The sequence below is a fragment of the Hyperolius riggenbachi genome, chromosome 4 (genome assembly GCF_040937935.1).
Source record: "Hyperolius riggenbachi isolate aHypRig1 chromosome 4, aHypRig1.pri, whole genome shotgun sequence".
Taxonomy (NCBI): Eukaryota; Metazoa; Chordata; class Amphibia; order Anura; family Hyperoliidae; genus Hyperolius; species Hyperolius riggenbachi.
Genome location: NC_090649.1, coordinates 1,211,254 through 1,225,847, shown reverse-complemented (window position 1 = coordinate 1,225,847; position 14,594 = coordinate 1,211,254). Strand labels below are relative to the sequence as shown.

General features: G+C 53.5%; 1 protein-coding gene across 3 annotated transcripts in view; it reads left to right on the top strand.

Moving 5' to 3' along the window:
- The window catches only part of PPM1G (protein phosphatase, Mg2+/Mn2+ dependent 1G), a 75,738-nt gene that overhangs the window by 22,717 nt on the left and 38,427 nt on the right, over positions 1 to 14,594 (top strand). For all 3 annotated transcript variants that reach the window (XM_068279798.1, XM_068279800.1, XM_068279799.1), the window contains exons 4-7: positions 2,904 to 3,036; positions 3,127 to 3,584; positions 3,718 to 3,849; positions 11,807 to 12,041. In XM_068279798.1, the coding sequence (XP_068135899.1) occupies positions 2,904 to 3,036; positions 3,127 to 3,584; positions 3,718 to 3,849; positions 11,807 to 12,041 (958 nt within the window). The remainder of the gene's footprint in view (positions 1 to 2,903; positions 3,037 to 3,126; positions 3,585 to 3,717; positions 3,850 to 11,806; positions 12,042 to 14,594) is intronic.

Below are 14,594 nucleotides of genomic sequence, written 5' to 3'. Positions count from 1 at the left end.
GGCTGCAGTGGTTGGGGAGTGTGAGGTATTGTTCAGGCTGCAGTGGTTGGGGAGTGTGAGGTATTGGTCAGGGCTGCAGTGGTTGGGGAGTGTGAGGTATTGGTCAGGGCTGCAAAGGTTGGGCAGTGTGAGGTATTGGTCAGGGCTGCAGTGGTTGGGGAGTGTGAGGTATTGGTCAGGGCTGCAGTGGTTGGGGAGTGTGAGGTATTGGTCAGGGCTGCAGTGGTTGGGGAGTGTGAGGTATTGGTCAGGCTGCAGTGGTTTGGGAGTGTGAGGTATTGGTCAGGGCTGCAGTGGTTGGGAAGTGTGAGGTATTGGTCAGGGCTGCAGTGGTTGGGGAGTGTGAGGTATTGGTCAGGGCTGCAGTGGTTGGGGAGTGGGAGGTATTGGTCAGGCTGCAGTGGTTGGGGAGTGGGAGGTATTGGTCAGGCTGCAGTGGTTGGGAAGTGTGAGGTATTGGTCAGGGCTGCAGTGGTTGGGGAGTGGGAGGTATTGGTCAGGGCTGCAGTGGTTGGGGAGTGGGAGGTATTGGTCAGGCTGCAGTGGTTGGGGAGTGGGAGGTATTGGTCAGGGCTGCAGTGGTTGGGGAGTGAGAGGTATTGGTCAGGGCTGCAGTGGTTGGGGAATGTGAGGTATTGGTCAGGCTGCAGTGGTTGGGGAGTGGGAGGTATTGGTCATGGCTGCAGTGGTTGGGGAGTGTGAGGTATTGGTCAGGGCTGCAGTGGTTGGGCAGTGTGAGGTATTGGTCAGGGCTGCAGTGGTTTGGGAGTGTGAGGTATTGGTCAGGGCTGCAGTGGTTGGGAAGTGTGAGGTATTGGTCAGGGCTGATTGGTTGGGCAGTGTGAGGTATTGGTCAGGCTGCAGTGGTTGGGCAGTGTGAGGTATTGGTCAGGGCTGCAGTGGTTGGAGAGTGTGAGGTATTGGTCAGGGCTGCAGTGGTTGGAGAGTGTGAGGTATTGGTCAGGGCTGCAGTGGTTGGGGAGTGTGAGGTATTGGTCAGGGCTGCAGTGGTTGGGGAGTGTGAGGTATTGGTCAGGGCTGCAGTGGTTGGGGAGTGTGAGGTATTGGTCAGGCTGCAATGGTTGGGAAGTGTGAGGTATTGGTCAGGGCTGCAGTGGTTGGGCAGTGTGAGGTATTGGTCAGGCTGCAGTGGTTGGGCAGTGTGAGGTATTGGTCAGGGCTGCAGTGGTTGGGCAGTGTGAGGTATTGGTCAGGCTGCAGTGGTTGGGGAGTGTGAGGTATTTGGTCAGGGCTGCAGTGGTTGGGCAGTGTGAGGTATTGGTCAGGGCTGCAGTGGTTGGGGAGTGTGAGGTATTGGTCAGGGCTGCGTGGTTGGGCAGTGTGAGGTATTGGTCAGGCTGCAGTGGTTGGGCAGTGTGAGGTATTGGTCAGGGCTGCAGTGGTTGGGCAGTGTGAGGTATTGGTCAGGCTGCAGTGGTTGGGGAGTGTGAGGTATTGGTCAGGGCTGCAGTGGTTGGGCAGTGTGAGGTATTGGTCAGGGCTGCAGTGGTTGGGGAGTGTGAGGTATTGGTCAGGGCTGCAGTGGTTGGGGAGTGTGAGGTATTGGTCAGGGCTGCAGTGGTTGGGGAGTGTGAGGTATTGGTCAGGGCTGCAGTGGTTGGAGAGTGTGAGGTATTGGTCAGGGCTGCAGTGGTTGGGGAGTGTGAGGGATTGGTCAGGGCTGCAGTGGTTGGGGAGTGGGAGGTATTGGTCAGGGCTGCAGTGGTTGGGCAGTGTGAGGTGTTGGGCAGTGTGAGGTATTGGTCAGGCTGCAATGGTTGGGAAGTGTGAGGTATTGGTCAGGGCTGCGTGGTTGGGCAGTGTGAGGTATTGGTCAGGCTTGCAGTGGTTGGGGAGTGTGAGGTATTGGTCAGGCTTGCAGTGGTTGGGGAGTGTGAGGTATTGGTCAGGGCTGCAGTGGTTGGGGAGTGTGAGGTATTGGTCAGGCTGCAGTGGTTGGGAAGTGTGAGGTATTGGTCAGGCTTGCAGTGGTTGGGGAGTGTGAGGTATTGGTCAGGCTGCAGTGGTTGGGGAGTGAGAGGTATTGGTCAGGGCTGCAGTGGTTGGGGAGTGTGAGGTATTGGTCAGGCTGCAGTGGTTGGGGAGTGTGAGGTATTGGTCAGGGCTGCAGTGGTTGGGCAGTGTGAGGTATTGGTCAGGGCTGCAGTGGTTTGGGAGTGTGAGGTATTGGTCAGGGCTGCAGTGGTTGGGGAGTGAGAGGTATTGGTCAGGGCTGCAGTGGTTGGGGAGTGTGAGGTATTGGTCAGGGCTGCAGTGGTTGGGGAGTGGGAGGTATTGGTCAGGGCTGCAGTGGTTGGGCAGTGTGAGGTGTTGGTCAGTGTGAGGTATTGGTCAGGCTGCAATGGTTGGGAAGTGTGAGGTATTGGTCAGGGCTGCGTGGTTGGGCAGTGTGAGGTATTGGTCAGACTTGCAGTGGTTGGGGAGTGTGAGGTATTGGTCAGGCTTGCAGTGGTTGGGGAGTGAGAGGTATTGGTCAGGGCTACAGTGGTTGGGGAGTGTGAGGTATTGGTCAGGCTGCAGTGGTTGGGGAGTGTGAGGTATTGGTCAGGCTGCAGTGGTTGGGGAGTGTGAGGTATTGGTCAGGCTGCAGTGGTTGGGGAGTGTGAGGTATTGGTCAGGGCTGCAGTGGTTGGGGAGTGTGAGGTATTGGTCAGGGCTGCAGTGGTTGGGGAGTGTGAGGTATTGGTCAGGGCTGCAGTGGTTGGGGAGTGGGAGGTATTGGTTAGGGCAGCAGTGGTTGGGGAGTGTGAGGTTTTGGTCAGGGTGGGAAGTGTGAGGTTTGATACGGCTTTGCAGTGTGTTGGACTTGTCCGTGCTTATTGGGGCCTGTGGAGGGATTGTAGTGGAGACTTGGCATATAAATAGTTTACCACTGATACCAGGCTTTGGAGGACGCTTTTCTTGCTATCGATGAGAAACTGACCCAGGAGAATGTGATAAAGGAATTGTCAGAGATGGCAGGACGACCCATCCAAGACCACGAAGACAAGAACAAGGTAGCAGATGAAGACGATGGTGAGTACTGGAGTGTGGTGTTTGTCATGGGATGTTGAGGGCCTTGCTGAATTGGTTATGGATCTAATTGGGCTTTTGTTTTCCTTGCAGTGGATAACGAGGAGGCCGTTTTGTTACATGAGGAGGCTACCATGACCATAGAAGAACTCCTGACCCGTTACGGGCAGAATTGTGGGAAAGGGGCACGGAACAAAGGCATCCAGCAGACTGCCGACAAACCTGACTCTGAGGAGAAGGCCAAGGAAAGTAGCATTAATGGAGACCTGGACTCAGAGGACCAATGTAAGAATGGCAAGAAAGATTCTGGCTCTTCCTCCACCTCCTCCAACATCTCCTCATCATCAGATGGACCATCAGGAGATGGCACCGAAGCTTCAGGAAGTTCTTCAAAGGGGGTTGAGGAAGCGGTGTCCTCTTCCACGGGAGATGCCGGCCCATCCTGCTCCTCCTCTTCCCCCTCTCCCCAGCCACAGCACAGCACAGAGAAGTCCAAATTCTTTGAGGACAGTGAAGAGTCAGAGGCAGAAGAGGACGAAGAGGATAGTGAGGTGAGTGGTCCTGTTCCCTTTCAGTTTTGAGGGTGTTTATATGTGGGAGTGATGTAGACTGTTGTGGAGGGTGTGCTGTACCATCTCCATGGCTTCCATGCTGAGACTGACAATAATGGTTTGTTCTCCCCAGGAATGCAGCGAGGAAGAGTACAGCAGCGAGGAGGCTGAGAATGAGGAAGAGGAGGAGGACAGCGAGGAGGAGGAAGAAGAAGAGGAGGAGGAGGAGGAGGAAATGCTCCCGGGGATGGACGGGAAGGAGGAGGTGAGATGTGCTGTATTAGGTGGTGTGCAGCCTTGTAAGTTGTTAGTTGTACATGTGATGTTTATTGCTGTGATTTCCTGGAGAGGCCGGGTAGAAACCCTCAGTGACTGAAGAGCTGCTGGAATGAGATCAGTATAAAGTGGATATTGGCCACATTTCTCCATCAATGATATAATTATGCTCTCAGTACTTGAATGTAGATACTTACCTCGGTCGGGGGAAGCCTCGGAGCCTCCATCAGGCTGTTCCCTGCAGTATGGCCACACCTGCGCAGTAGCATGGACCCCGGAGCCTCCATCAGGCCGTTCCCTGCAGTATGGCCACACCTGCGCAGTAGCATGGACCCCGGAGCCTCCATCAGGCCGTTCCCTGCAGTATGGCCACACCTGCGCAGTAGCATGGACCCCGGAGCCTCCATCAGGCCGTTCCCTGCAGTGTGGCTGCGCCTGCGCAGTAGCATGGACCCTGGAGCCTCCATCATGCCGTTCCCTGCAGTGTGGCCGCACCTGCGCAGTAGCATGGACCCCGGAGCCTCCATCAGGCCAATCCCTGCAGTGTGGGCGCACGTGCGCAGTAGCATGGACGCCGGAGCCTCCATCAGGCCGTTCCCTGCAGTGTGGCTGCACCGTGCGCAGTAGCATGGACCCCGGAGCTTCCATCAGGCCGTTCCCTGCAGTGTGGCTGCACCTGCGCAGTAGCATGGACCCCGGAGCCTCCATCAGGCCGTTCCTTGCAGTATGGCCACACCTGCGCAATAGCATGGACCCCGGAGCCTCCATCAGGCCGTTCCTTGCAGTGTGGCCACACCTGCGCAGTAGCATGGACCCCGGAGCCTCCATCAGGCCATTCCCTGCAGTGTGGGCGCACGTGCGCAGTAGCATGGACCCCGGAGCCTCCATCAGGCTGTTCCCTGCAGTATGGCCGCACCTGCGCAGTAGCATGGACCTCGGAGCCTCCATCAGGCCGTTCCCTGCAGTGTGGCTGCGCCTGCGCAGTAGCATGGACCCCGGAGCCTCCATCAGGCCGTTCCCTGCAGTGTGGCCACACCTGCGCAGTAGCATGGACCCCGGAGCCTCCATCAGGCCGTTCCCTGCAGTATGGCCACGCCTGTGCAGTAGCATGGACCCCGGAGCCTCCATCAGGCCGTTCCCTGCAGTGTGGCTGCGCCTGCGCAGTAGCATGGACCCCGGAGCCTCCATCAGGCTGTTCCCTGCAGTGTGGCTGCGCCTGCGCAGTAGCATGGACCCCGGAGCCTCCATCAGGCCGTTCCCTGCAGTATGGCCGCACCTGCGCAGTAGCATGGACCCCGGAGCCTCAATCAGGCCGTTCCCTGCAGTGTGGCCTCACCTGTGCAGTAGCATGGACCCCGAAGCCTCCATCAGGCCATTCCCTGCAGTGTGGGCGCACCTGTGCAGTAGCATGGACCCCGGAGCCTCCATCAGGCCGTTCCCTGCAGTATGGCCGCACCTGTGCAGTAGCATGGACCCCGGAGCCTCCATCAGGCCGTTCCTTGCAGTGTGGCCACACCTGTGCAGTAGCATGGACCCCGGAGCCTCCATCAGGCCAATCCCTGCAGTGTGGGCGCACGTGCGCAGTAGCATGGACCCCGGAGCCTCCATCAGGCCGTTCCCTGCAGTATGGCCGCACCTGCGCAGTAGCATGGACCTCGGAGCCTCCATCAGGCCGTTCCTTGCAGTGTGGCCACACCTGTGCAGTAGCATGGACCCCGGAGCCTCCATCAGGCCATTCCCTGCAGTGTGGGCGCACGTGCGCAGTAGCATGGACCCCGGAGCCTCCATCAGGCTGTTCCCTGCAGTATGGCCGCACCTGCGCAGTAGCATGGACCTCGGAGCCTCCATCAGGCCGTTCCCTGCAGTGTGGCTGCGCCTGCGCAGTAGCATGGACCCCGGAGCCTCCATCAGGCCGTTCCCTGCAGTGTGGCCACACCTGCGCAGTAGCATGGACCCCGGAGCCTCCATCAGGCCGTTCCCTGCAGTATGGCCACGCCTGTGCAGTAGCATGGACCCCGGAGCCTCCATCAGGCCGTTCCCTGCAGTGTGGCTGCGCCTGCGCAGTAGCATGGACCCCGGAGCCTCCATCAGGCTGTTCCCTGCAGTGTGGCTGCGCCTGCGCAGTAGCATGGACCCCGGAGCCTCCATCAGGCTGTTCCCTGCAGTGTGGCTGCGCCTGCGCAGTAGCATGGACCCCGGAGCCTCCATCAGGCTGTTCCCTGCAGTGTGGCTGCGCCTGCGCAGTAGCATGGATCCCGGAGCCTCCATCAGGCCGTTCCCTGCAGTATGGCCGCACCTGCGCAGTAGCATGGACCCCGGAGCCTCAATCAGGCCGTTCCCTGCAGTGTGGCCTCACCTGTGCAGTAGCATGGACCCCGAAGCCTCCATCAGGCCATTCCCTGCAGTGTGGGCGCACCTGTGCAGTAGCATGGACCCCGGAGCCTCCATCAGGCCGTTCCCTGCAGTATGGCCGCACCTGTGCAGTAGCATGGACCCCGGAGCCTCCATCAGGCCGTTAGCCGTAATATGGCCGCACCTGTGCAGTAGCATGGACCCCGGAGCCTCCATCAGGCCGTTCCCTGCAGTATGGCCGCACCTGCGCAGTAGCATGGTGGAATTAGCTGAGCCCCATTGGGTCCATGCTACTGCGCAGCGGTTTTGCAGAGAGGAAGTTGCTGGAATGGCCGGTGCAGGAGGATGGAGATGCTTCCACCTTTCCTGAGGTAAGTACCCGTTTGGTGCACTTTCTTCCCTGTAGGTTTCCTACAGAGTGTAGAGGCCAAAAGCAATCTTTAAATAATGGCGTATATTCCATGTAACACAGCTCTGTACAGACGCTAATCAGCCAATGGCAGCCTCTTTGTGGGATGTAGGTTGGTGGACTCCAATACATGCAGCAGAGGGTTGGGATTGGTTTAGAGGAGTCGTGTGGGATGGAGATTGGTGGACTCTGCAATACATGCACTATAGGGGTGGGATTGGGTTAGAGGAGTCGTGTGGGATGGAGATTGGTGGACTCTGCAATACATGCACTATAGGGGTGGGATTGGGTTAGAGGAGTCGTGTGGGATGGAGATTGGTGGACTCTGCAATACATGCACTATAGGGGTGGGATTGGCTTAGAGGAGTCTGTGTGGGATGGAGATTGGTGGACTCTGCAATACATGCACTATAGGGGTGGGATTGGCTTAGAGGAGTCTGTGTGGGATGGAGATTGGTGGACTTTGGAATACATGCACTATAGGGGTGGGATTGGCTTGGAGGAGTCTGTGTGGGATGGAGATTGGTGGACTCTGCAATACATGCACTGTAGGGGTGGGATTGGCTTGGAGGAGTCTGTGTGGGATGGAGATTGGTGGACTTTGGAATACATGCACTATAGGGGTGGGATTGGCTTGGAGGAGTCTGTGTGGGATGGAGATTGGAGGACTTTGGAATACATGCACTATAGGGGTGGGATTGGCTTGGAGGAGTCTGTGTGGGATGGAGATTGGTGGACTTTGGAATACATGCACTATAGGGGTGGGATTGGCTTGGAGGAGTCTGTGTGGGATGGAGATTGGTGGACTCTGCAATACATGCACTGTAGGGGTGGGATTGGCTTGGAGGAGTCTGTGTGGGATGGAGATTGGTGGACTTTGGAATACATGCACTATAGGGGTGGGATTGGCTTGGAGGAGTCTGTGTGGGATGGAGATTGGTGGACTTTGGAATACATGCACTATAGGGGTGGGATTGGCTTGGAGGAGTCTGTGTGGGACGGAGATTGGTGGACTTTGGAATACATGCACTATAGGGGTGGGATTGGCTTGGAGGAGTCTGTGTGGGATGGAGATTGGTGGACTCTGGAATACATGCACTATAGGGGTGGGATTGGTTTAGAGGAGTCTGTGTGGGATGGAGGTTAGTGGACTCTGGAATACATGCACTATAGGGGTGGGATTGGTTTAGAGGAGTCGTGTGGGATGGAGATTGGTGGACTTTGGAATACATGCACTATAGGGGTGGGATTGGCTTGGAGGAGTCTGTGTGGGATGGAGATTGGTGGACTTTGGAATACATGCAGCAGAGGGTTGGGATTGGGTTAGAGGAGTCGTGTGGGATGGAGATTGGTGGACTCTGCAATACATGCACTATAGGGGTGGGATTGGCTTAGAGGAGTCTGTGTGGGATGGAGATTGGTGGACTCTGCAATACATGCACTATAGGGGTGGGATTGGCTTGGAGGAGTCGTGTGGGATGGAGATTGGTGGACTCTGCAATACATGCACTATAGGGGTGGGATTGGCTTGGAGGAGTCGTGTGGGATGGAGGTTGGTGGACTCTGCAATACATGCAGTATAGGGGTGGGATTGGCTTGGAGGAGTCGTGTGGGATGGAGATTGGTGGACTCTGCAATACATGCACTATAGGGGTGGGATTGGCTTGGAGGAGTCGTGTGGGATGGAGATTGGTGGACTCTGCAATACATGCACTATAGGGGTGGGATTGGCTTGGAGGAGTCGTGTGGGATGGAGGTTGGTGGACTCTGCAATACATGCACTATAGGGGTGGGATTGGCTTGGAGGAGTCGTGTGGGATGGAGATTGGTGGACTCTGCAATACATGCACTATAGGGGTGGGATTGGCTTAGAGGAGTCGTGTGGGATGGAGATTGGTGGACTCTGCAATACATGCAGCAGAGGGTTGGGATTGGGTTAGAGGAGTCGTGTGGGATGGAGATTGGTGGACTCTGCAATACATGCACTATAGGGGTGGGATTGGCTTAGAGGAGTCGTGTGGGATGGAGATTGGTGGACTCTGCAATACATGCACTATAGGGGTGGGATTGGCTTGGAGGAGTCGTGTGGGATGGAGATTGGTGGACTCTGCAATACATGCACTATAGGGGTGGGATTGGCTTGGAGGAGTCGTGTGGGATGGAGATTGGTGGACTCTGCAATACATGCACTATAGGGGTGGGATTGGCTTGGAGGAGTCGTGTGGGATGGAGGTTGGTGGACTCTGCAATACATGCACTATAGGGGTGGGATTGGCTTGGAGGAGTCGTGTGGGATGGAGGTTAGTGGACTCTGGAATACATGCACTATAGGGGTGGGATTGGCTTGGAGGAGTCGTGTGGGATGGAGATTGGTGGACTTTGGAATACATGCACTATAGGGGTGGGATTGGCTTGGAGGAGTCTGTGTGGGATGGAGATTGGTGGACTTTGGAATACATGCACTATAGGGGTGGGATTGGCTTGGAGGAGTCGTGTGGGATGGAGGTTGGTGGACTCTGCAATACATGCACTATAGGGGTGGGATTGGCTTGGAGGAGTCTGTGTGGGATGGAGGTTAGTGGACTCTGGAATACATGCAGTAGAGGGTTGGGATTGGCTTGGAGGAGTCGTGTGGGATGGAGGTTGGTGGTGTGTTCGTGAGTTGGTGTGGTGTCTCTCTAATGTTGGCAATATTATTGCTGGTTTGTGAGATGCACTCACATCTTTTAAATCCTTTGATATTTCAGCAACTTTGTTTGACCAAAGCAAGCATTGTCTTTAGTTTTCCAGTGAAATGAGCCCTCCCTCTGTCGTGTGACTCCTGTATGGAGCGTGTCACTGACGTGTGACTCCTGTATGGAGCGTGTCACTGACGTGTGACTCCTGTATGGAGCGTGTCACTGACGTGTGACTCCTGTATGTAGCGTGTCACTGACGTGTGACTCCTGTATGTAGCGTGTCACTGACGTGTGACTCCCTGTATGTAGTGTGTCACTGACGTGATACCCCTGTATGTAGTGTGTCACTGACGTGTGACTCCTCTATGTAGTGTCACTGACGTGACTCCTGTATGTAGTGTGTCACTGACGTGTGACTCCTGTATGGAGTGTCACTGACGTGTGACTCCTGTATGGAGTGTGTCACTGACGTGTGACTCCTGTGTGTAGCGTGTCACTGACGTGTGACTCCTCTATGTAGTGTGTCACTGTCGTGTGACCCCCTGTATGTAGCGTGTCACTGACGTGTGACTCCTGTATGTAGTGTGTCACTGACGTGTGACTCCTGTATGTAGTGTGTCACTGTCGTGTGACTCCTGTATGGAGTGTGTCACTGACGTGTGACTCCTGTATGTAGTGTGTCACTGTCGTGTGACTCCTGTATGGAGTGTGTCACTGTCGTGTGACTCCTGTATGTAGCGTGTCACTGACGTGTGACTCCTGTATGTAGCGTGTCACTGACGTGTGACTCCTCTATGTAGTGTGTCACTGTCGTGTGACCCCCTGTATGTAGTGTGTCACTGACGTGTGACTCCTCTATGTAGTGTGTCACTGACGTGTGACTCCTCTATGTAGTGTGTCACTGACATGTGACTCCTCTATGTAGTGTGTCACTGACATGTGACTCCTGTATGGAGTGTGTCACTGACGTGTGACTCCTGTATGTAGCGTGTCACTGACGTGTGACTCCTGTATGTAGCGTGTCACTGACGTGTGACTCCTCTATGTAGTGTGTCACTGTCGTGTGACCCCCTGTATGTAGTGTGTCACTGACGTGTGACTCCTGTATGTAGCGTGTCACTGACGTGTGACTCCTCTATGTAGTGTGTCACTGTCGTGTGACCCCCTGTATGTAGTGTGTCACTGACGTGTGACTCCTCTATGTAGCGTGTCACTGACGTGTGACTCCTCTATGTAGTGTGTCACTGTCGTGTGACTCCTGTATGGAGTGTGTCACTGACGTGTGACTCCCTGTATGTAGCGTGTCACTGACGTGTGACTCCCTGTATGTAGCGTGTCACTGACGTGTGACTCCCTGTATGTAGTGTGTCACTGACGTGTGACTCCTGTATGTAGCGTGTCACTGACGTGTGACTCCTGTATGTAACGTGTCACTGACGTGTGACTCCTGTATGTAGCGTGTCACTGTCGTGTGACTCCTCTATGTAGCGTGTCACTGTCGTGTGACTCCTCTATGTAGCGTGTCACTGTCGTGTGACCCCCTGTATGTAGTGTGTCACTGACGTGTGACTCCTGTATGTAGCGTGTCACTGTCGTGTGACCCCCCCTGTATGTAGTGTGTCACTGTCGTGTGACACCTGTATGTAGTGTGTCACTGTCGTGTGATCCCCTGTATGTAGTGTGTCACTGACGTGTGACTCCTCTATGTAGTGTGTCACTGACGTGTGACTCCTGTATGGAGTGTGTCACTGTCGTGTGACCCCCTGTATGTAGTGTGTCACTGACGTGTGACTCCTCTATGTAGTGTGTCACTGTCGTGTGACTCCTGTATGTAGTGTGTCACTGTCGTGTGACTCCTGTATGTAGTGTGTCACTGTCGTGTGACTCCTGTATGTAGTGTGTCACTGTCGTGTGACTCCTGTATGTAGCGTGTCACTGACGTGTGACTCCTGTATGTAGCGTGTCACTGACGTGTGACTCCTGTATGTAGCGTGTCACTGACGTGTGACTCCTGTATGTAGCGTGTCACTGACGTGTGACTCCTCTATGTAGTGTGTCACTGTCGTGTGACCCCCCTGTATGTAGTGTGTCACTGACGTGTGACTCCTGTATGTAGTGTGTCACTGTCGTGTGATCCCCTGTATGTAGTGTGTCACTTACGTGTGACCCCCTGTATGTAGTGTCACTGACGTGTGACCCCCTGTATGTAGTGTCACTGACGTGTGACTCCTGTATGTAGCGTGTCGCTGTCGTGTGACTCCTGTATGTAGCGTGTCGCTGTCGTGTCGCCCTGTATGTAGTGTCACTGACCGTGTCGCCCTGTATTTAGTGTCACTGGCCGTGTCGCCCTGTATGGAGCGTGTTGCTGTCGTGTCGCCCTGTATGTAGCGTGTCGCTGTCGTGTCGCCCTGTATGTAGTGTCACTGACCGTGTCGCCCTGTATGTAGTGTCACTGACCGTGTCGCCCTGTAGACTGCGGTCTCACCATGCTTCTGTTTCCTCCGCAGCCTGGATCTGACAGTGGAACCACAGCAGTGGTGGCCCTGATTAGAGGGAAGCAGCTGATTGTGGCCAATGCTGGGGACTCTCGCTGTGTCGTGTCGGAGGGTGGGAAGGCGGTGGACATGTCATATGATCACAAACCAGAGGACGAGGTAGAACTGGCCAGGATTAAGAACGCCGGGGGCAAAGTCACCATGGATGGCCGAGTCAATGGCGGGCTCAACCTCTCCCGTGCAATTGGTAAGTAATAACACTATTCAGTAAGGAGTCATTGGGCAAGAATGGCTAACACTGCAGGGTGGCTGCATGAGGAAATCGCCATACAAATGTTGGTAGTATTATTGGCATTATTTACTGAGGAACGTCGGAGATAGCATGCCGCTAATCGCTTTTTGCCGCTTATACTACAGATGCCTCTGTGTCCGTCTATTGCCGCTGCCAGTCCCCCCTGAAAAACACAGACAGGCTAGCGGCAATCTCCCCTCCCACCTCCTCGGGGCTTCCTTGCCTCGCTCACCGCCTCCGTAAGCTTGCGCCAATTGGGAGGGAGCGGCGGGGGGAGGTGATGCAGGGAAAACTGAAGAGCTGCCAGGTGAACTAGCGACAAGAAGATTGTTGCTAGTCTCGCGCTATTTATCAGGTGGACAGCAGAGCCGGAGGGGGGGGGGGGAGGGGGGGGACGGGTGTACTGGCGGCAGCAGCCGGACACAGAGGCAGGTCATTGTGTACAGAACATGTCTCTGTGTCCTGTTCATATTTAAACAATTCCGCCTTGGGTTCTCTTTAAAGTCATTGGGAACCTGTTTTTTTTTAAATAAACAGATACTTAAAGAGAACCAGCGAGGAAGCACCCTCATGTATTTTACCTTTATACAGGTCCTTCTAAAAAAAATTAGCATATTGCCCAAAATTCCTATCAAAAAATTAGCATACTGTGATAAAGTTGATTATTTTCTGTAATGTACTGATAAACATTAGACTTTCATATATTTTAGATTCATTACACACACCTGAAGTAGTTCAAGCCTTTTTATTGTTTTAATGTTGATGATTTTGGCATACAGCTCATGAAAACCCAAATTTCCTATCTCAAGAAATGAGCATATCATGAAAAGGTTCTCTAAACGAGCTATTAACCAAATCATCTAAATCAACTAATTAACTCTAAACACCTGCAAAAGATTCCTGAGGCTTTAAAAAACTCCCAGCCTGGTTCATTACTCAAAACCGCAATCATGGGTAAGACTGCCGACCTGACTGCTGTCCAGAAGGCCATCATTGACACCCTCAAGCAAGAGGGTAAGACACAGAAAGACATTTCTGAACGAATAGGCTGTTCCCAGAGTGCTGTATCAAGGCACCTCAGTGGGAAGTCTGTGGGAAGGAAAAAGTGTGGCAGAAAACGCTGCACAACGAGAAGAGGTGAACAGACCCTGAGGAAGATTGTGGAGAAGGACCGATTCCAGACCTTGGGGGACCTGCGGAAGCAGTATACTGAGTCTGGAGTAGAAACATCCAGAGCCACCGTATACAGGCATGTACAGGAAATAGACTACAGGTGCCTCATTCCCCAGATAAAGCCACTTTTGAACCAGAAACAGCGGCAGTGGCACCTGACCTGGGCTACAGAGAAGCAGCACTGGACTGTTGCTCAGTGGTCCAAAGTACTTTTTTCGGATGAAAGCAACTTTTACATGTCATTCGGAAATCAAGGTGCCAGAGTCTGGAGGAAGACTGGGCATAGGGAAATGCCAAAATGCCTGTCCAGTGTCAAGTACCCACAGTCAGTGATGGTCTGGGTGCCATGTCAGCTGCTGGTGTTGGTCCACTGTGTTTTATCATGGGCAGGGTCAATGCAGCTAGCTATCAGGACATTTTGGAGCACTTCATGCTTCCATCTGCTGAAAAGCTTTATGGAGATGATTTCATTTTTCAGCACGACCTGGCACCTGCTCACAGTGCCAAAACCACTGGTAAATGGTTTACTGACCATGGTATTACTGTGCTCAATTGGCCTGCCAACTCTCCTGACCTGAACCCCATAGAGAATCTGTGGGATATTGTGAAGAGAAAGTTGAGAGACACAAGACCCAACACTCCGGATGAGCTTAAGGCTGCTATCGAAGCATCCTGGGCCTCCATAACACCTGAGCAGTGCCACAGGCTGATTGCCTCCATGCCACGCCGCATTGAAGCATCCTGGGCCTCCATAACACCTGAGCAGTGCCACAGGCTGATTGCCTCCATGCCACGCCGCATTGAAGCAGTCATTTCTGCAAAAGGATTCCCGACCAAGTATTGAGTGCATAACTGAACATCATTATTTGAAGGTTGACTTTTTTTGTTTTAAAAACACTTTTCTTGTATTGGTCGGATGAAATATGCTAATTTTTTGAGATAGGAAATTTGGGTTTTCATGAGCTGTACGCCAAAATCATCAACATTAAAACAATAAAAGGCTTGAACTACTTCAGGTGTGTGTAATGAATCTAAAATATATGAAAGTCTAATGTTTATCAGTACATTACAGAAAATAATGACCTTTATCACAGTATGCTAATTTTTTGAGATAGGAATTTTCATGAGCTGTACGCCAAAATCATCAACATTAAAACAATAAAAGGCTTGAACTACTTCAGGTGTGTGTAATGAATCTAAAATATATGAAAGTCTAATGTTTATCAGTACATTACAGAAAATAATGACCTTTATCACAATATGCTAATGCTTTGAGAAGGACCTGTATATCAGTGGGCAGATGACAGTAAACACCTACTCTGCTCTTGGTTTCAT